Source organism: Arvicanthis niloticus, chromosome 29, assembly GCF_011762505.2.
Source record: "Arvicanthis niloticus isolate mArvNil1 chromosome 29, mArvNil1.pat.X, whole genome shotgun sequence".
Classification (NCBI taxonomy): domain Eukaryota; kingdom Metazoa; phylum Chordata; class Mammalia; order Rodentia; family Muridae; genus Arvicanthis; species Arvicanthis niloticus.
Genome location: NC_133437.1, coordinates 1324916 through 1348430, shown reverse-complemented (window position 1 = coordinate 1348430; position 23515 = coordinate 1324916). Strand labels below are relative to the sequence as shown.

General features: G+C 37.8%; 1 protein-coding gene across 10 annotated transcripts in view; it reads left to right on the top strand.

Annotated features, from left to right (window-relative positions):
- Cast (calpastatin) overlaps positions 1–23515 on the top strand; it is a 107675-nt gene that overhangs the window by 6968 nt on the left and 77192 nt on the right. For 8 of the 10 annotated variants that reach the window (XM_076926997.1, XM_076926996.1, XM_076927007.1 and 5 more), the window contains exon 2: positions 11926–11988. The exons of the other annotated variants lie outside the window; for them this stretch is intronic. In XM_076926997.1, the coding sequence (XP_076783112.1) occupies positions 11926–11988 (63 nt within the window). The remainder of the gene's footprint in view (positions 1–11925; positions 11989–23515) is intronic. 10 annotated transcript variants of the gene reach the window in all.

The following is a 23515-nucleotide window of genomic DNA, read 5'->3' as shown; positions in this document are numbered from 1 at the left end:
TCATTTGAACCACATCCGTGAGCTGCTCCACATGGGCTTGGAGCAAATCAACTCTCTGATTGACCAACAGAATGTCTGATGCCAATTATGCATCCACTTTTTGTAGAGTGGTCAAAGCCTCAGAGGTCTTTTCTGAAATTTGATTAACAACAGTAGCTACTGTAACTTTATTAACCATGCCTGTGCCGGCTGTCACAGCTGCAGCTGCAGAGATGGTAATATCAGTGATAATGGCTGCAGTAATGCCAAAGTCTCTTTTATGTCTCAATAATGATGTAGTAGGGAAAGTTTCAGGATCAGCTTCTACTGGGATGGGCACAAAGGTAGGTACGTGCACAACCAAGGCTAGGTCTAGTGATCCATTCCAGCATTGTGCCAAAAAGCATGTAACATTCTTACAATCCAAGATATCAGAATTATTTTGAAAGTTGGATAACATGAAGAAAAATGGGGGGTTCACACACACCGACACCGGTTGTGCAGATGCATTCCTAAACACCTTATTAATTTTAATGTTATTCAAATGGCTAGAGATATTAGATCGTGTAGCTGAAACATTTTGTATTTCATGAAATATACCATTCAACAAGACAAAGGCAGATACACCTTTTTTAACCTTCTAAACAGTGGCTACAACACATAATTTAATTGTGTTGAAGCAGGGTAAACTCAAGAAAATACACATACGATTTAATTACATATACTGTCTTCTCAATAGATGAGGCATCTGTAAATATAGTAAATATAGCAAACATCTTTTCTATGGTCTGTATGTATAGTAAATTTTAGGAAATATAAAAGCATGTATAGAGAAAAACTGTAACATATGACTATCAAATTTGTCTAAATTTATTAATTTATTATTATATTATTATTATTTATTATTTGTCAAATTTGCCAAATTTATTAATTCAATAACCAATGTAATTGTTATGTGGAATAAAGAATAAACCTTTTATCTAAAATGTTTTTAGGATTTTGTCATATAAACTTTATTTGTAAATGAAGAAAGACAAATCCATATTAATGGTTTCTTTTGTCAAAGGGCTGTTGTGGACATATGAGTAGTAACAACACAAACAGCCAACAATTTATTATAGTCTATATAATTTATCTGTTGATAACTAACAGCTTACTTTATTTTCAGCAAAGCTATCTATCTTTTATTAGTTAACTGTCAAGGGGAATTAGGGCTTGCATCCCTTTGAAACAAAACAGAGGTTTAAATCCTCCTATGGTAAGCTTAAGATGAGGTTTTAGCCAATTAATATCTCTAAACAACTTTTAAAAATCACTAAGAGCAAATCAAGATTAAAAGTAAACCATTTTCTTTTTGCATGTACACTCAAAAGCCAGAAGATGGCGATAGATCCCCACCACAAATGGTTGTGAGCCACCATGTGGTTGCTGGGAGTTCAGCTTTTATATTTTAAAAGTCTAGCCTTTAATGGCTGAGCCATCTCTCTAGCCCCAACTATCTATTTTTATTAGAATTTTCTGTGTCACAATCTGATTAGGATATAACTGAGGTCTCAGATATTGAAAGACACTGTCTTTGAATCTTTTTTTGGAGCAACTAGTACTCTAAAAAAAATTTTTTTAAAGCTCGTTATATTGGAGCAAAGGCTTGCAGAAAAAACTTCTTTAGAGAAATCCACTAATAAAGTATCACACAATGAATAATATACACTAAAAGATTTAACCTCTTAATTTTTTGTATTAAAGCAACAACAATATTTATATATATAAAATGTAAAACAATTAACCATTTTCTGAAGCAATTATTTCTAACAAATATCGCTTCATGGGCTCTTAAAAATTATTAATAAATTTACTGACTGTAAACCTCTCACCTTTACCAGAAATGTAAAAGGATGGTATAAAAACATCTTTTATATCTATAATAATTCTATAAGCATTTACTGAAATGGCAGCTGGAGTAGGCAAGTTAGGCTGTATAAATCTTAAATTTGAACTTTATTTTGGATTAATTTAATAACCAATCTTTTTTAGTCCAATGAATATATCGGATAAAAGCCAACCTTATTCTCTAATAATTGTTACATATATTAGAGGAATCCAAAGCATCTCATTTTTAACAACTTTAAATATAAAGGAATTAAAACAATTTGAACAGTATTTTATCAGCAGGTACAGTTATACTCATGGAGGGAAGTAGGCATAATTTTAATGTCTCCAGCATAATCATAACTTTTAGCCCACAGACTGTTGTAAAGTCTTTGGGTCTTAGATTTATCCCTCTTCTCACAAGAAACAAGACAAAAGAAGGATTCTGGTAAACACATTTCTAGGACCTGGTCATGAAGACCCAGGACAAAAGGAACTTTTGGCACCTGAGCTGCAGAGCTCAGTCTGCATTGTCTTAATTCAAATGTAAATGCGCTTAACCTCCCTCTGGCCAGTTCTCTGAGGGTTGGCTAGGCCTGAACTGTGCGATTTTGACTTTAACTTTAAACCTTAAATTTAAACTGTAAACTTTAAAAGACACATGTTGTATCTTTCCTCTATAAACAAAGACAAATCAAAAATTTTCAAACTCTCGGTTGAACTACCAACTGTAGCCAATGGAATATTGGCAGTTTAACTATGTTTTTAAGCCTCTTTTGTAATATTAGAGTATAACCATATTTTTGAGAAACAAAACCAATCTTTAACGATGTAAGCAATCTATTTTCTCTAAAATCAATACCAAGTAGATTGCCTTTATGCTATAAAGTTTTGCTGCCACAAAACAAAGTGTAAAATTTAATGGAAAACTTGTAGCATTATATAACCCACTGTGAGGACAGGGCAACCAAGTAACACTCAATAGCTGTAAACAACGGCAGCACTGCAGAATTTGAATGTACTGGCATGGGAACAGGCCAAGATCTAACTATGGCCCATAGTGGTATACTTATCCCCAAATCGAACATCAGTATCAGGAGAATCAGAGCCGTCATCTTGCAATCTAGCTTCATTCTTCACAATCGGCACCAGCTGCGTAGGGACCCAAATTTGATTGTCTTCACTTGAGGAATAGACACAAACAGCTCCCCTCCCTGGGCCACAACAGGCTCTCAGCCAGTCTTGTGGCCCCTTGTTCGTACAAGGGACAATGGCTGCACGGCACTCAGCTGTGGCATTTTCAAAGATCATCTGTTCTATCACTGGCATTGCTTGCTCTGGTTCCCCAACGATTCTGCCATAAAGGGGGAGGGGGGGTCCTTTTGTCCTCCACTCTCTCTCCACCAACCGGTAGAGGCTCCTTTACCTTAACAGGCTCTGCAGTAGCCCTTGTTTCTTTTAAGTACGCTTTTCTTTCTCCAGGCTCTTTGGCTTTATCTGTTTCTCCAGGCTCTTTGGCCTGATCCCCAGGCTCCTTGGCCTGATGCCGGTTAACACGCTCTGGTTCTGGTATGCTAGGGTGGCCCTCTCCTGAAACCTCTTGACTTGCACTAATAGCTGAAAGCAAAAGCAACGCAAGCAAGAGGCTAGCTAGTGGAGCTGCAGTGGTGAGTGAAAGTCCGCTCGCAACGAAGGCTTCCACCCCAGGCATATCTCTCAGAGACATACCTCGTTCCTGTAGTCTTGTAACCCTCCCCAAAACTTGGGGGGTCTCCGCTGCACCTTGAAATTCCCGGGTTTTCGGCACCAGATGTTCCGAGCCCCTCCGTGTCCCCTTCACCCGCAAAAGAGACACGAGAGGCAGTGTTCGGGTAGTTACTACAGCGAGGCTTTATTCTTGTATAAGCAGAAGTGGAAAGATGGAAAGCCCGGAAAAGGCACTGCTTATATACACCCTAGAGTGACGTGTTCACTTCTGATTGGCTGTTCACTCATTACCCATAATACGCCCTGGGATGGGCAATGACTTTGGCGTGCTTTTTGTCTTTTTCACCTGTGCAGTCAGTTGTTTACTAGTGGGAGGACAGGATGCCCGCACCATCTTGTAATGGCGAATGTTGTCATGCTCACGCGGCTCCTAACAACGTGGGTTTAGATAATTCTAAAATCTCATTCTTTCTGCAATAGTATGTTTTTCAATAACTCTTAATAAAAACTATTAGCCAGGGGAGGAAAACAGACTTGGGCCAGTTTACACTTTAACACTGAAAATAAACTAGCTATTGGGATAGTTGTCACTCTCTATTAAACAAGGAGAAACTGAAAGATTGAATTCTTTTCCTAAGATCATGTCACCTTTGTATTTCTATTCTATCAGTTTTTCAACTGTCCAGCTAAGAGATGGAAGTGATTCTGAGCATTTACATCTTCGGAATGTAAGACAGGAAGGTTACCCAGGCAACAGATAAGATTGAAAAACCAGCAGAGAAGGATAAGACAACAAGACCTTAGAAGTTATGACATCTGCAGGAGCCCTAGGCATTCCTTGCATTTGTGACAGAATTGACAGAGCAGATCTGCATGTGCTGGGGACGTCAGGGCTCCTGAGATAACCTTGTTCTTGTTCCAATTTTGCTGTCATGTCTCTGGACATGATTATGTGACTTATGTCCAAGCTGAAGGACTGTTTTCAAGTAACATTTCAAGTTTCATTTTTGTCAAGCAACTTTGGACATCAGATTCATTAACCATGTAGTTTACTCATCAAAGTATATACTCAATATTTAAATTTTATTTCCAGGTTGATGCAGTCATCCCTACAAACTGTTTCTGTTACCCCCTAAAAGAGACTTTATATCTCTGTTTTAATCCTTAGTTTCAGAAGCACACTAGCCTTAAGCACTTCTTATACTACTGGAATTTCAGGTTTTCTGCTTTCTTTGTAGGTAGACGTTTGTTTGTATTCTACTGTAGGTGGCATGCACCCTTGTCTGTGTGTGTACCTGTGTATATCTAGATAACAGTTAGGAAGGTCCCCAGATGTTGCAAAGCTCAAGTCCAGCAGAAGTCCTGAGCCTTGTGACTCCTGACTCCTGATTTCTTAATAGGTTTATGGCTATTCTCTGCCAAACTATTTCTAGCATATAATGCTACAAATGAGGACACAGGATAGCTGTCCTTGCCAAATATCTGCTGCTGTCTGGATAGAAAGAATTTGGATAATTATTCCTTCTTGATGTAACATAGAAAAGCTCTTCTGAATTCTCCCAATCCCCGCACCTGCAATTAAACTCCTATAGCTGATCACATTGGCCACCTCTGTCTACACCCTCGGTGGTTTCCTGTCTGCTCTGCTTTAAATCTTGCATTATGTCTTATTCCTTTCTGGTTTTGACTTTTTCTCTGCCAGTCTCTAACAGAACTAGCATGTATTAAACTTTGGTTAAATCTTTATAATGGATTGGTTTTAAACTAGGAAGATGTTTTGCTTTCATGTTAGAGTGTTAGATTACCCTAAAGACTTGATGCAAATCACAAAATCCCAGCATGGTTGCGCATGTTTCTCTATGACCCAGTCTTTGACTGGATTGTAACCATTGAGTGGCATGACAAAGCAGAGCATCGACTTTCTTTATTCATAGATAAGGCTGCAGTGTGTGGTCCCTAGAGTCATTGTGGAGAGAAAAGGGCAGAACATAGGGAGCACCCAGCACTGGCACAGGTTCTTTTCCCTCACAGATGACCCATTAATAGAAATGTCCATCCTCTCCTGGAATCTGTCACTGCTTCTCTCCCCATGCTTCTCTATGGCCACCCTACCAGTCACATGCAGTAGTGATAGACTAAGTTCTCTTTCTTACCTTTTAGAAAGATTCACTGCAGGTTCCTGAAGTTGATCGAATATAATGTGTATCATCCCCATGTATTTGGCTCGCCAACTTAATAGACTGAATTGTAGTCAGTTATTCCCAATGTAGGGTACTTGAATTTCAGTGAAAATTTAAATGGCGTGACATTATTAATAGATGGCTAAATATAGAATAAGCATAAGAAGCTCTGAGGGCAATGATTAATCTATTAAATGACTGTGTACTAGAAGGAAGGTAGATGTCATTAGGTAGTTCTTGATAATGTTTTAGCATAATAATGACATTGGGTTTATACAGGGATCTAAGTTACATTTAATGGAATGCTTAGTGTTAAATTTCATTGTTTTACAGTTTACTTTCTTTTTTCTTAACTATTTTATTTGTTTATATTTTAAATGTTGTCCCCATTCCAGGTCTCCTCACCGTATTCCCCCCTCCTTTGCCTCTAAGAGGGTGCTCCATCTCTCTACCCACTGACCCACTTCTACCTCACCCCTCTAGCATTCCCCTTCGATGGGGCCTCAAGCCCATCAAGTGCCTCCTCTCCTACTGATGCCAGATAAGGCAATAATCCTCTGTCACATATGTAGTGGGAGCCATGGACCCACCTATGTAAACTCTTTGATTGGTGGTTTAGTCCCTGGAAGCTTTGAGGTGTCCTATAGTTGATATTATTCTTCCTATTGGGTTGCAATCCCCTTCAGCTCCTTCAGTCATTCCCATAGCTCTTCCACTGGGGTCCCTGAGCTCAGTCTAATGGTTGGCTGTGAGTGTCTGCATCTGTCTTAGTCAGGTGCTGGTAGAACCTCTCAGATGACAGCCATACTGGGCTCCTGTCTGTTAGCACTTTTTGCCATTAGCAATAGTGTCCAGATTTGACGTGGGCGAATGGGATGCATCCCAAGGTAGGGCAGTCTCTGGTTGGCTTTTCCTCTAATCTCTGCTTCATTTTTGTTCCTGTGTTTTCCTTTAGACGGGAATAATTGTGGGTTAAAACTTTTGAGATGGGTGAGTGGCCCCATACCTCAATTGGGTGACATGTCTATCTATGGGAGATAGTCTCTTCAGGTTCTATCTCTGCTCTTAATACCATCTCCATTGGGTCCTGGGAGCTTCTCACATTCTGACATCTGGGACTTTCTAGTGATTGCCCCTCCATACCCCACTCCCCACTGTTTACTTCAATATTTCAATGCATTCTCCTGACCTTCTGGACTTCTGTCCTGTCTCTCCCCATACCTCATCCTGACACTCTTTCCCTCCCTCCCTCCTACTCTTTCCCACCCAGTTCTTCCCATGATTATTTTGTTCCCCACTTCTAAGTAGGATTGAAGCATTCACACTTTGGTCTTCCTTCTTGTTAAGCTTTATATGGTCTGTGAGTTATATCATGGGTATTCTGAACTTTTTGGCTAATAGCCACTTATCAGTGAGTACATACCATGTATGTGCTTTTGGATCTAGATTACCTTACTCGGGATAATATTTTTTAGTTCCATTCATTTGCCTGCAAAATTCATAAAGTTGTCATTTTTAATAGCTGAGAAGTATTCCATTGTGCAGTAATACAGTGATACCACACTTTCTGTGTCCATTCTTTCCTTGAGGGATATTGGGTTATTTCTAGCTTCTGACTATTATAAATAAGGTTGCTATGAACATAGTGAAGCATGCGTCCTTGTTGAATGTTGGAGCATCTTTTGGGTATATGCCCAGTAGTGGTATCTCTGGGTCTTCAGGGGTAGAACTATTTCCAATTTTCTGAGGAACCACTAGATTGACTGTTTGAACCAGCTTGCAAACCTACCAGCAATGGAGGAGTGTTCCTCTTTCTCCACATCCTCACCAGCTTCTGCTGTTTCCTCAGTTTTTGATCTTAGGCATTCTGATTTGTGCAAGATGGAATCTTAAGGCTGTTTTGATTTGCATTTTCTTGATGACTAAGGATGTTGAACATTTCTTTAGGTTCTTCATTCATCCTCAGTTGAGAATTCTTTGATTTTTTTTAATTGGGTTAATTGGTTTTCTGCAATCTAACTTCTTGAGTTCTTTGTATATTTTAGATATTAGCCCTCTATTGGATGTAGGGCTGGTAAAGATCTTTTCCCAATCTTTTGGTTGCCATTTTGTCCTATTTACAGTGTCCATTTCCTTACAGAAGCTTTTCAATTTAATGAGGTCCCATTTGTAGATTGTTGATCTTAGAGCCTGAGCCATTGGTGTTCTGTTCAAGAATATTTCCCCTGTGCGAATGTATTCGAGGCTTGTTCCCACTTTCTCTTTTATTAGATTCAGTATTTCTGTTTTTATGTGGAGGTCCTTCATGTAAATGGATCAGTACTCATTCTTCGACATGTTGACCACCAGTTTGATTTTTGTTTTCCTATATTTCTTTAAGGGATTCATGTATTTCTGTAGTTTACTTTTAAGTACAGGAATACATAATCATGTGGCCATGTGCGAGGGCATAGCAAAATTCAGTGTAGTGGATGGTTTTGTGTCAGTTTGACAGAAGGTAAAGTCATTTAAGAGGAGGGCCCCTCAACTAAAAAAAAAATGCCCCCATAAGATCCAGCTGTAGCCAAGTCTGTGAAGCATTTTTATTGCAAGTGGTGTCATTGCTAGGCCTGGTAGTCCTGGAAAACAGGGTGAGCAAGCCATGAAAAGGGGGCCAGTACATAGCATCCCCCCACAACCTCTGTCTCAGCTCCTGACTCCATGTCCCTGCCCTGTTTAGGTTCCTATGTTGAATTTCTTGGATGAAGAACAGTAATATGGAAGTATAAGCTGAATAATCCCTTTCCTTCCCAAGTTGTTTTGGTCACGGTGTTTCATCATAACAACAGTAATCCTAGCTAAGATGTAGAATGAAAGCACTAATCATGACTGGATCTAAGTGGTGTGCATACAGGAATTAGGGATGTTATTTTTACAACTTTCTTGTATATTTGAAAAACTATAATAAAGTGCTAGATTAAAAAATAAACTGGAAAAATTTTACTCAGGGGACTGTAAAAATGCTGGAGCTTGATCATAAATGATTCTTATTTGTGTCAACTATTGCTAATGAAAATCTTTCTATTCATTTAAAAATGTAACTGTTTTGCTATTAAAAATGTACCAGTGCCTACATTGCATTATGAAGTTGAAATTGTAACTCAGCATTTTCAAAAGCATTAATTAAGTATAACTAACTCTCTGAAAATTGTTTGGAATCTCCAAACCTTGGGGTATTTTGTGTGTCTCCACAGAATAAACTAAGTGCCTGGGAATTTAGTTGAAATGATTTAAAGTATCACAAGGAAACAACCTTTAAGATATGTTTAAATCATACTTGTTGCAGTACTTCAGTGGGGAAATCGCTATCATTTTGCTGTGGGCAGCTAATGACTAGGCTCACATTAACCCTGTAAGCCTGAGGCAGAGTGAGGGCCTGTGGAGAGGGAGACTGGTACTGGAAAGAGCAAATTAAGGTTTTCTCCTTGTAGATTGACATGTCATATAGAAAATGAACAGAGAATGAGCACTCAGAAAAATGAGCAGCCACGGCAACACTAGGAGCCGCAGCAGGAACACTGGGTGCTATTCCTTCTGATTCTGAAAGAGATATGAGGTTACAGAGAGCACATGAATGTGCTGTCCTTGTTCTGAAGCTTCTGAGTATGTAAGGAGACAGAATAGACAAATCTGCATTGTTGTTTTGACCCTTTCAAATATGTTCTTCAAACCGAATGTCTCTTTAGAAGTGGGAAAAGAAAAACATCCAGACAAAATTAATTTAAGTGAGTTTTTCTGAGCCATGATAAAATCCAAGAACAGATCAGCACTAAAGACTAGGAAAAGCTGAAAGAGCTGGGCTTCAGCAGCAGGAGGGTGTGCATTCACAGGCTGAACACAGATAAAGAAAGTCACTGGATTGACTACACCTAGGCCTTTGTCTTATTTGGGTTATGATCTACCAGGGGCCCTCTAGTTTTGTAGCCAATCATCTAGCTGGCTTTTTGTAATTACCTGAGATATTGCATTTTTTTCTTATTTCATAAAGTCAATTCCAAGTATAGTATCCAGCTTCTGTTTCAGTACTTTATGCAAGAATGTCCTACAGAGATAACCTCATGCTAATGGCTTCGTGATTTGAAGAAACTATTCTCTAGCCCTTAGTCTTCATGTTAATCAATTACAGCTTGGTATTTAGTGCTAATGTGTATGTGAGCCTTGTGGACTTATGCATGTAATTACATATTTGTTTGTTTATTGAGACACAGTCTGAAAATGTTGCCCAGGCTGGTTCATGTTCATGGGATTAAGCGTTGCCCACCTTAACCTCCCCAATTAAGTCCACATCATCACACTTGGGCTTACATGGGTTTATAACTATACATGGGCTTTTAAGTGGGGTTAGTCATTTGCTTTGTTTTATTTTTTATTTTATTTTTTTAGACTCATCAATTACTCAATCAGCATTAATTGCTCTCAGTTTTAGATAAACCCTTGACCTGGATAGGAAATATTTTTTTTATCAAACTGTTTCAATATGGCTCATTTCAATGACTTCCCTTCACTTATCTCTGTGAGGACTTCTGTAGGAGAGAAAGTTTACATTCACTGAAGCATTTCACTGAAAGTTATGCACACAAAATGAAGTTAAGGAAATATTCCTGCCATGATTTCTTACATCTTGGTCATTTTCTTTTTCCTTTAACATATCTACTGATAGGAGTAAGGGTAATATCACCTCATGTTATCTAGCATGCTAAAGTACAAACAACAGTCTTGAAGTAAAAAACTTGCTTTGTGAACATTTATTTACATTTAGTGTTGGATATGTGCCCTAAACAACACCAGATTCCTATTATGCTTTATTTTCTCATTCAGAAAATTACATAGCTCATTTTTTTTCAGTATCAAATATGAGGGCATAAAATACCTTGTAGACAATACAAAATTATTACTATTGTCACTACAATTACTCTTCTTATTTTACATAGCTTTTGTCTACACATCCATGTTATGATTTTTGCCCTAGAGAATATATTACTTTCAAATTTGGTTTATTTTTTATTTTATTATTTTATGAATATAAGTGTTTTGTCTACATGTCTATGCACCAAGTATAAGGCTGGTGCTCAAGGCGGACAGAAGAGGGATTACCCCTTAAACTGGGGTCAGAGATGATTGTGAGCTACCATGTGGACTGGTAACCAGACCAAGGTCCTCTGGAAGAGCAGCCAGTCCTCTTGACCATGGAGCTATCTTTAGCCCCAATAACTTGGTTTCAATAAGGATGATGAGGATTGAAACCAACAGAGAACTGTCATTTGTTTTACATTTGACTCCCTTTTCTTACTTTTCCTAGTGTCTACCACATCTCACAGTAGGTAAGAAATTAATAATCCTTTGTTTCTTTTTCCACAGAGCATACAAATATTATTTTTCTCAGGAAGATGATCAATAGAGGAAACTGAATAGATTACCGTATTGTCAAGGCAGATGAGCATATGAACTTTTTAAAGATCTGTGTTCCTCATATTCTTAGACATTTCTTATATCTATCCTGATTGTCTAGACAATATATCTTTATTGTATAGAAAAATAATGATGATTCTATTCATAATATAGTTAAAATGTAAAAACATCAGTAGGAGCAGTTAGATGCATGGATTTTTCTTCACATTTTATCATTCTGTGTTCATCAATATTAAAAGGAAGAACTCTAAGAGAATTCAGAGCTGTTGGAACAGTGAATCATCTAGAATGTTGTAGATCTCTATCCTTATCACATAGAACCTGCTTGTGCCCATGCTGAACTGATGCTCAAGAATGACTTTAAACACAGCATAATCCTTAAAAGATCTCATCTCAGTGATAACCACATGTCTCCCAGACTAGTCATTTGGGCTTCAGAGGTACTGTAGAGGGAATGAGATGCTAAAATGGCATTACTGTCAGCTTTGCATCTGGTTAATTATAGACTGATTTCCTGGCTCTAAAATTAATATCTGTCTGATCCTTTGATTTTGAGATTCTCTGACTAATCAAGACTTCCCAGTATTCTCTAGGGAAGCACTAAAAGGGTGCTTCTTTCTTTTTGTTTGTTTGTTTTGGTTTTTGTTGCTGGTTTTTTCTATGCATTCAGCCTTTTGAATTAAAGATTGTCTTAAATCACTTTCCTTTATTGAATATTATCTATTTTCTTTTATATTTTTAGCATGTTAGTGAAAAGAATATTGGATCATCTTCTAAACCAAGAGAAATGAAAGGATCTGAGGAGGTAATTTCTGCAATACTTATTACCATTTTCTTTGTGATGCTTTTCAAATTGTGAGCTCTGTTTTTCAATATTAAATAATAATGTAGTAAGGTGTACTTACTTGACATTTGGCAAATTAAGGGAGTTTTTGGTATGTCTTTGTACTATGCTGTGTGTGTGCAATGATGTTTGTAAATGTGAGTGCCATGGGTGCACATGTACCCTTGTACATAGGTGTGGAGGTCAGAGATCAGTTGCCTTCAGCTTTTATTCAGGGTCTTTGCTATTTCTACGTATGTACACAAGGTACACAATGTTCGTTGACCCAGACATTTCCAGGGATTCTCCTCTCTCTGCTTCTTATCTCCCTGTAGGAAGTTTGTAATTACAGACACACACACACACACACACACACACACACACACACACACACTGTGGATCAAGCTTTTCATGAGTTCTGGGGACTTGAACTCAAGTCTTCAAGCTTGCACAGCAAGTGCTTTTACCTGTTACGTGTAGCTTTTGCTACCCTGTCTGAGCTCTGGGAATGACCCAACCAGAGAATATTGGATCTGAAAAACACAGACACACATTGCCCAATTTTAACCTGCCTTATGACGCAGTTGCTGGGAACTATTAATGTGCTGTGGCTAGTGTGTCCTTCCCAATCAATCCTCTTAGCTCATCACTTTTCAATCTGCCCTCGCTTCAGTTGCTCAGTTGCCTATAGTCCCAGCTGAAACCCTAGCCTCCTGCCTGGAACAGTGTCTCATGACCAGAAGCATGGTGAACACTCCTTCTCTCTTCTCTCCTTCTGTCTGCTAGCTTGCCAGTGGGGACCTGGTAGTTCTGCCTATTCCCCCTGCCCAGCAATTGGCCTATGTCATCTTTACTGATAGATGAAGAACCAATTGGGAAACAGGACCTTAGCATCAGAACCACCCCTACATTTACCCATTGAGCTACCTTCCCAGTCTTGAAAAACTTACCTTTAACTATGATTTGATTGAAGATTGTTAGTGGGAAATCATGAAAATAAAGTCTCCATAGTAATCCTCAGAATGGAACTTTTTAAGACAATTTCAGTTTAGAAACAGATCACTTTTGGATGTCTTCCTATTAGACTTGGGAACTTTTGTTTTGTTAGTGAGCAAGGCAAATATTGAAAGAAGCTGAATGCAATGGCAGGAGGGGACATATGTTTTCAAGTGAGTGCACCATGAAAGGAGAGAAGTGATAGCATAGATTAATAGGTCATTCAGGGTTGGAGACCAAAGCAAGAGAACCATTATTATCTGCATCAGTTCAATAGAAACACTATAAGAATAAATCTCCCTTTTTGGAGGTGTGTGTGTATGTGTGCTTGTGCGTGTGCGTGTGCGTGTGCGTGTGTGTGTGTGTGTGTGTGTGTGTTGTTCTTATGAATTTCAGCTTTGACTGAAGACAAACCATTGTGAGCTAACAGTGCTGACCTACTTAACTATGGAGGTGTCCCGTGATAATTTTGTTCTCCAAAGGGCACTGGGTTTGCATTTCTGTCTTGTTATCAATTTTTAGAGGACTGAATTTACTAACCCTTGAGAATGATACTTTTGGAGAAGAATTCTATAGTCATATAAGTAGTTTGTTGCTAGTTGTTCACACAAAACTTTTAGGGGAGCATTACACCTTGCCTTCTGCTATGGTGGATATTCTCGGCAGACCTCACCACTTTTACTTACAAGAAATTGTCTCACTTCCCATTGTTAGTGACTATATGACCCAAAAGACTGGATATATAAAAAACATAAAGTGGCTCTTATTTTTTGTTTTCATTATCAAGATTGAGCAGACATTTTTATAAATTGAGACTATCTTCCTGCTCATTATTTGCAGTTCTGGAACATTCAGTATATAAGGAGGCTGTACTGTTTTTTTTTTTTTTTGTCAACTTTCTACCAATGTCTATAAAAATGTACTTCAGAGTATTTCTGTTTCTCTTTTAAAGAATTATTATTATTTTTTGAGTCACTGTAGCTGTCTTCAGACACAACACAAGAGGGCCTCGGATCCTATTACAGATGGTTGTAAGACACCATGTGGTTGCTGGGAATTGAACCTAGGACCTCTGGAAGGGCAGCCAGTGCTCTTAACCACTAAGCTATCTCTCCAGCCTGAATATTTCTTTTTATTACATTTTAGCATTTAGTGTGTGTGTGTGTGTCACAGATATGACAATGTGTGTATGGAGGTTAGAGGACAATTTTTTCAGGAATCAGTGCCACCCTATGGATCCCAGAGGTCAAGCTCAGGTCATCATACATTACAGCAAGAACCTTGACCTAATAAACTACCTTACTGACCCAAATTTTCAATTTTTTCTTACCATAGAAAATTTTTGTTTCTGTAGAATGCAAAGTTTTAAAAATCTATATATAAAACTCTTTACTGCCTCTCCAGCAGCATGTCTGCCTGTGTGCCTGTATGCTTCCCACCATGATGACAATGGCAGGGAAACCTCTCAACTCTAAGCCAACCCCAAACAAAGGCTTTCCTTTATAAGAGTTGCCATGGTAATGACATCTCTTCACAGCAATAAAACCCTAACTAAAACACTGTAAAAAATAAATAAATAAAAAGGAAAAGTAAGATTTCATCCTATTTCTTTAAAAATCATTAATAAATTCCCATATAAAAACACATTTTTTTTTTTTATGAAAGTATCTGCTAAGGCCACTGTGAGTCAGGGTAGGTTATTGGTTGTTAGTTGGTTGCTGTTGGTTGTGGTTTGTTAAGTAATTGTGGACAAAGGAGAAAGAACAAGAAGAAAAAATTAGATATCCTGATGGCAAAGATCAAACTTACCCAAAGGAACTCCATACTCCTAATCAGCAGAAAATAGTCTAAGGATAATATCGCCCCCTTTCCTTCCATTCTTTTTTCTCTCCCATCTTGTGTTGTGTAATTGAAAGGGTGGAAAAGGAGTGGGAGATGGCTCTGCCAATCTTCCATAATGTCTCCGCAAGGCCGGGCAGCGCCCAGACCATCCTGCCATCTACGAAGGCCCAGTAAGAAAATGAGACTCTAACCTGTAAATATTAATCAAAGGCTTTATATGTTTGGCACTGCTCAATAACAATATGCCCATACAATCAGAGATGTAACCCAATATCCAACCTAGATATACCAACTACCTTTGACTGCTAGAGACATGTGCACATCCACTTCCAGGTTTCCCTCTCTCTCCTCTCTCCCCTAGATTCTCCTCTTCATCTTCTTATTCCTCCTCTTCTTCTTACTCTTCCCATCTTAGCTCCTCCCAACTTGAGGGGAAAATATCCTGCTACAGAAATGGATAGACATAAGAACCTACAGAGTAGCAAATGCCAGGTACAATGTATCATGTTGCATTTTACAGGCAAAGCTTGAAGATGAAACTGGGTAAAAACCTGTGAGAATTCCTGTAAGTCATTTTTTAAGAATTCATCAAGTTTTTCTCAAATGGGGGGACATCCTAAGACCAACAGACACATGGGTTGAGACCAAAATGGATTCATAGTCCAAGAAAAAACACTTAATACCAGCATCTTTAAATACAGTGGAACAAAGAAGTCTCCCCAAAACTGTAATCAAATCTATTTGAAGTATTTGACTGACACATCTGGCCACAGTGGGGGAGTGTGAGATTTTTAGAAATTTACTTTAGTGATGTCCTGGGAAGTAAAATTTAAAGACAACATAGAATGATATGATCTTTCAGAGACAACTTTAGAATCTTGAAATTTAATGATGGATGTGTTCTGTAACTAAAGAGCTGTGTAGATGACATTAAAGGGGAATGGTCGTTTATATGTTTATCTTGCACAAATAGCCTGGCGAGCCTCTTCTTCCTCATCGTTATTGACTTCTCCTTCTAACACTTGTAAATGCATTATTGAATGATTCACATTTCTGAGACTATCCTTTTTAACAAAGTCAGTCTTTTTTTAAATCAGAGAATTACTATATACTGCTCTAAAATTTTGTGTATATTTTTTAAATTAATGTCATATATTCATAGTTGTTAAATACATTGATTTTTATCAACTCTTTAAAAGTCCTGCATCTAAATATAATTATTGGAAAACAAATTTAAAGGAACCAGTACCATCTCTACAATCTAAAACCCAGAATGATGGCCACTTTTATATCTTTGTGCATTTACCTATGCTTTTTTTCATACCACCATATATCCATTTTAATGGAGGACTGATTTCAAGGCCAGCTATGCTCCATGGATGCTCACATTTTATAATGTAACTTAAGATGTCCACTTAATTTAAGTCCTATCACCTCTAGAATACTAAGAATGCCCAGTACAAAGTTAATGTCATTGAAATAGTTGTGTATTATTTATGGAAAGACAACAAAGGGAACATCCCTGTGTTTTATACATTGGTAATTTTCCCCGAATATCCTTGACCTTGGTTAAATAGATAGTTGTCCCATAGATAGGGACAACTGTATGTGTAATGAAGCAGCATTTTCTAAGCAAAGACAAAAAAGGTGCATCATTAAAAGAGCATGGGCTAAAAATGAATAATAATTTTTTATGAGGAAGATCAATCTTTCCAATAAAAATTAAAAAAAGAATCATCAACAAGATGTAGTAGCACAGTCCTGTGAGCTTAGCACTGAAGAGGAAGAGGTTGGAAGGTTGACATTGATTTGTATAGCTAAATTCCTGGCAAGTAGGGCTACATGGGAAGATTTTTGTCTCAAATACATTTGGACAGTATTTCTGCATTATTATCAAATCCCGAAGAAAAAGAACTTCAGACCAGTTTCACTTATGAATATTGATTGGGTATTCCCAATAAAATTCTCAAAAACCAAATTCAAGAACACATCAAAACAATCATCCATTATGTTCAAATAGGCCTTATCCGAGGGATGCAGGGATGGTTCAATATACATAAATCCATCAGTATAATTCACTAGATAATAAACTCAAAGAAAAAAAAATTACATGATCATTTCATGCTGAGAAAGCATTTGAAAAAATGCAACACCCCTTCATTGTAAAAGTCTTAGAAAGATCAGGAACTTAAACAAAGTAAAAGCAACATACAGCAAACAAGCAGCCAACATTAAAGTAAATGGAGAGAAACTTGAAGCAATCCCAATAAACTCAGGGATTAGACAAGGCTGCCTACGTATTCAATATAGTATTCGAAGTCCTAACCAGAGCAACTAAACAACAAAAGGAAGTCAAAGGGATACAAATTGGAATGGAAGAAGTCAAAATATCACTATTTGCAGATGATATGATAGTATATATGACTGACTACAAAAATCTCAGCAGAGAACCCTAAACCTGATACACAACTTCAGCAAAATGGGTGGATATAAAATTAACTCAATCAAATCAGTGGCTTTCCACTTCTTAAAGGATAAACAAGCTGAGAAAGAAATTAGGGAAATGACACCCTTCACAATAGCCACAAATAAAATAAAATATCTTGGTGTGACTCTAACCAAGCAAGTAAAAGATCTTTATGACAAGAACTTCAAGTCTCCGAAGAAAGAAATCAAAGATCTCAGAAGATGGAAAGATCTCCCATGCTCATGGATTGGCAGGGTAGGATAAATATAGTAAAAGTGGCCATCTTGCCGAAAGCAGTCTACGTACTCAGTGCAATCCCCATCAAAATTCCAACTTAATTCTTCACAGAGATAGAAGGAGGAATTCTCAAATTCATTTGGAATAACAAAAAACCCAGGATCATAAAAACTATTCTCAACAATAAAAGTACTTCTGGGGGAATCACCATCTCTGACTTCAAGCTGTATTGCAGAGCAATAGTGATAAAAACTGTATGGTATTGGTACAGAGATAGGCAGGGAGATTAATGAAATAGAATTGAAGACCCAGAGGTGAACTCACCCACCTATGGTCACTTGATATCTGCCAAAGGTGCTAAAACCATCCAGTGGAAAAAGGACAGCATTTTCAACAAATGGCACTGGTTCAACTGGAGGTCAACATGTAGAAGAGTGTAAATCAATCCATTCTTATCTCCTTGTATGAAGCTCGAGTCCATGTGGTCAAATACCTTTACATAAAACGAGATACACTGAAACTAAAAGAAAAGAGAGGGGGGAAAAGCCTCAAACACATGGGCACAGGTGAAAATTTCCTGAATAGAGCACCAATGGTTTATGCTCTAAGATAAAGAATTGAAAATTGGGACCTCATAACGTTGCAAAGCTTCTGTAAGGCAAAGGACACTGTCAGTAGGACAAAATGGCAACCAACAGATTGGGAAACATTCTTTACCAATCCTACATCTGATAGAGGGCTAATATCCAATATATCCAAAGAAATCAAGAAGTTAGATTCCAGAGAATCAAATATCCCTATTAAAAATGGGGTACAGAGCTAAACAAAGAATTCTGAACTGAGGAAACTCAAATGGCTGAGAAGCATATAAAGAAATGTTCAACATTCTTAGTCATCAGGGAAATTCAAATCAAAACAACCCTGAGATTCCTCCTCACACCAGTCAGAATGGCTAAGATCAAAAACTTAGGCAACAGCAGAAGCTGTGGAGGATGTGAAGAAACAGGAACTCTCCTTCATTGTTGGTGGGATTGCAAGCTGGTACAATCACTCTAGAAATCAATCTAGGGGTTCCTCAGAAAATTGGACATAGTATTACCTGAAGACCCAGCTATACCACTCCTGGATGTATACCCAAAAGATGTTCCAATATATAACAAGGACACATGCTCCACTATGTTCATAGCAGCCTTATTTATAAAAGGCAGAACCCAGAAAGAACCCAAATGTCCTTCAACAGAGGAATGGATACAGAAAATGTGGTCCATTTGCACAATGGAATACTACTCAGCTATTACAAATAATGACTTCATGAAATTTCTTGGCAAACTGATGGAACTAGAAAATATCATCCTGAGTGAGGTAGCCCAATCACAAAAGAACACACATGGTATGCACTCACTGATATGTGGATATTAGCTCTAAAGCTAGGAACAACCAAGATCCAATTCACAGACTACATAAAGCTCAAGAAAAGGGAAGATCAAAGTATGGATGCTTAAGTCCTTCTTAAAATGGAGAACAAAATACTCATGGGAAGAAATATGTAGACAAAGTGTTGAGCAGAGACTACAGGAAAGGCTATCCAGAAACTTTCCCCCACCCCCATCCCTGGGGATTCATCCCATATACAGTCACCAAACACAGACACTATTGTGGATGCCAAGAATTGCTTGTTGACAGGAGCCTGATATAGATGTCTCCAGAGAGGGTCTGCCAGAGCCTGACAAATACAACAATTAGAATTGTTGACTTGGAGCATGGGAGCCTCGATGGAGGAGTTAGAGAAAGGAATGAAAGAGCTCAAGAGGTTTGCAACCCCATAGGAAGAACAATATCAACCTTTATAAGATTGACTTATAGGCAAGTCTGTTTGAGTTCTTAATTAATGGTTGATAAAGAAGGACCCATCTGTCTGTGGGTGGTACTAACCCTGAACAGCTGAGCCTGAGTTGTGTAAGAAAGCAAGCAGGTATGTAGCATTTTCCCATGGTCTATTTCAGTTCCTTTCTCCAGGTGAATTTCTGCCCTGACTTCCCTCAATGAAGGAGTATGAACTGAAAGTTGTCAATGAAAATAAACCCTTTTCTTCCCAAATTACTTTTGGTCATGGTACTTTAAAATAGCAGTAGAAAGGCTAACTAAGATATCCCAATGTTTATGGGGAAATCCCTACAAGACCCCACACATAGATGATGAACTGTGGATAATTAATACCCACTAAAAGAGAGAGAGAGAATCAGTCACTCTTCTCCAGGGATGAACTGACTAATAGATTATCCAGTCCTAAATGGTCAGAGCTGAACAATCCACACTAAATTGACTTAACAGGTTATATATTTGTATGTGTGTGTGTATGTATGTATGTATGTATGTATGTATGTATGTATGTATTATGTGTGTATATATGTATGTATATATATATATTTGTATGTATATATACATGAAAATGTATAATATATAAAAGCATGTATATGTATTAATCGGAGTTATCTAGTGTAAGAGAACTTATAGAATGAATATATAAAAGGATTTATTAGAATGACTTTCAAGCTGCAGTCCAACTAATCCAACAATGACTGTCTGTGAGCAAAAAGGCTAAGAATCCAGAAGTTGTTCTGTTCACAAGCTGGATGTCTCAGCTGGTCTACAGTAGATGCTAAAATTTCAAAGAAGTAGGTTGTAATGCTAGTGAAGGAATGGACTTGCTAGCTGGTTAAAGGAAAGCAGGCAAAGAACAAAAGGTTTCTTCTTCCGTGTCCTTATATAGGCTTCTTGCAGAGGGTGTGGTCCAGATTAAAGGTACATCTTTCTGCTTCAAGATCCAGATTAGAAGTAGATCTATCTATTTCAAATTAAGCAAAGTTTCCTCCTAGGTGTGTCCTGTATTTTGGGACTTTTAAAATTCTAAATGTAGTCAAGTTGACAACCAAGAATAGCCATCTTTGAATGTCTATATGTATGTGTGTGTGTGTATGTGTGTGTATGTGTGTGTGTATATACATATGTATACATGTATATGTATATATGTAAGTATATACATACACACAGACATATTTAAGGAAGAGGTCATTAATTTAAGATGAGAGACATAAGAGGAGAGGGAAAGGGGAAAATATGTGAATATAGTATTTATGTATGACATTCACAAATTTTTTAAAAATTAAATAAAACAATAATTCTACATCAAAATGTAAAGACCATACCCCATAGAATTTCATATTACAGTTGGCACTGTTCTGTAATTTGTTTCTATACCTTCTTCTTTTTCTTTCTTATACTCTTAACACTCAAAGGCATATAAGCATCATGGACCTCTATGGTGCAGCCAGAGCTCTTCATCTTTGAAGATGGGATGTGAAGGGAAGTTGAATCAGAGTATAGGGACAGCCAGGAGAGGGCAGCATCTCCAGACTCCTTGGCAGCTCAAAGTCAGACCATTACACTGGAGCTCTTTGCAGATTTCCACCTGGAGATGATAAACAGCAAGAAGAAGAGGAGGAGGAGGAGGAGAAGGAGAAGAAGAAGAAGAAAAGGAGAAGGAGGAGGACAAGAAGGAGGAGGAGGAGGAGGAAGAGGAGGAGAAGAAAAGGAGAAGGAGGAGGACAAAGAGGAGGAGGAGGAAGAGGAGGAAGAGGAGGAGGAGGAGGAGGAGGAATAGGAGGAAGAGGAGGAGAAGAAAAGGAGAAGGAGGAGGACAAGGAGGAGGAGGAGGAGGAGGAGGAGGAGGAGAAGAAGGAGAAGGAGAAGGAGAAGAAGAAGAAGAAGAAGAAGAAGAAGAAGAAGAAGAAGAAGAAGAAGAAGAAGAAGAAGAAGAAGAAGAAGAAGAAGAAGAAGAAGAAGAAAAGAAGAAGAAGAAGGAGGAGGAGGAGGAGGAGGAGGAGGAGGAGGAGGAGGAGGAGGAAACATTGCTAGAACTATTACAGCACTATAATTATTGTTGCTGAAGAACCTACCTCCACTTTAAAAAGACATCTTTTTCCTGGATAATGTTTTCAAATACTATAGTCTCATGTAGTAATACAGTAACCAAAGCCTACATTTTTTAGCAAGAGCTTATAAATCATGGTCCACCAAATCGAACATAGTGTTAATTAAAATGTACACGTTAAAAGTAAACAGGAAAATAATATAGGAACATATGAGCAACACTGTTTCATATTGATTGTAAGGTGTATATTAATTCCTATAGTAATAAAACAAAGACATGACTTCAAACAATAAAATTCAACAATAATCTGATATTTTCCATTGTTGACATAATTGGAAAGCCATTTTTCCACAGCCTCCACACCACAAAATACCTTTATCTGCCCCCCCAGGTTATTTTTATTAAAATTAATATTATTTGCTCCTATGTTTACCAAGATAGGAATCTGAGTTACTTTGGCAGTTTCAATTACTTACTTGTATGTTAGGAAGATAAGCATTTGATTTACCTTTGAGCATATTCAGATGGTGTGTTACAGTCTGTTCAGATAGTTCCACAAACAGATTCAGCACCATTTTGAGGAGTTATTGGAGAATGCTAGCTTCCTTTGAATGTTTCAAGAGTTAATAAAGATACAAAGTTTGTGTACTCAAAACTGTCAGGTCATCCAGTCAGTGATTTGTTAGTCATTACAAGCTAGAGTCAGCATCTCCACACTTGAAGACTCTGGGACAGTTTACTGTGGCTTAAGTGAACAGGTGGACCAGTGACCTCACACACTCATAGTCGCTATGTGGAGATGGAAAAGAGAATTGCTGGGTTGGAAGCTGGGATCTCACCAACTCCTTGAATGAGGCAGATGGCATCATCACTTGGTATCTGTGGGAAATATAAACTTAAAACCTGCTTGGTCTTTTATTGTATATTCTTCATGGATTCACTGCAATAGTGATTAACTTGAAGTCACCAATAATGTATTAATGTCTCATTAAGCAAAAATACAATTAAATTTAAAAAATTAAAATAAAAGAACTTCTACTTAGAGTTATTTAACCAAAAGCAGTCTATATTTGAATTTTCTTCTCCATGATCTCTATGCCTTCTATGTTCTCTCTGTTGTTTGAGTCTACTTCTGTACCTGCCTAAAGGTGTTCTCTCTGTGTGTCTCTGTCCCTAACAAATGGCTTTGGGTCAGGGGCATGAAAGAGTACATGATTTATTAAACATCACAGAAAATATTCCATGACAGAAAAGGATGAAATACTTCAGAGAAATCTTTAACAGAGTTTCACAAGGGATTGAGTCAATGGCTCCAACTGATTCCAGTTCTTTCAGACAAAATACAGTACTATAAACATCATTGTTCACCAGCCATTGTCCACAGATGTTCAACTTTTTTGGTGGTTTTTACATGGTTGCTTTCAGCCTCTATATTTGCTGCTTCAGCAATTAGTTAACATATATTCTTTACTCTGTGTCAGCGGCATGGAAGAGTACATAATTTAAGATTACAGCTATGCTGTAGCTTAGCTTGTAAAAGTTGATTACGGGGAAATCCAAGGCAAGTAAGGTTGTTACATCGTCCCTTAAAGACAGAGTACACAGTAGGATAGCAGTCTTTAGTGATAAGTGACTTCAGGGTGATCTCTGGTTACCAGGTCCAGCAAAAGTTCCAGTATATTAGAATGTAAGGAATATTTTCATTATACTTTATTGTCACAATATTTAATCCCTCATGGGATTTATTAAAATTCTCAGGTTGTTAGGTTTATAGTTACCATAAAATTGGGAAAGATTTTGACAATATTTTCTTTAAACTTTTGGTTTCTATACCTCCCACCTTTTCTTGGAAATTGGCAGTTACATGTAAACTAGCAGCTTGACTTTGCCCTACTAATGCCCATGGATGCTCCTTGTTCTTTCCGCTTAACCTTTTGCTCCAGTGGGTCTTTTGAGATATTTTCTGCTGCTGTATTTTCTCATCAGTTCTTAATTCTACTTGCTTTAGTTTTCGTTACAGACCCATGCTGTTTTCT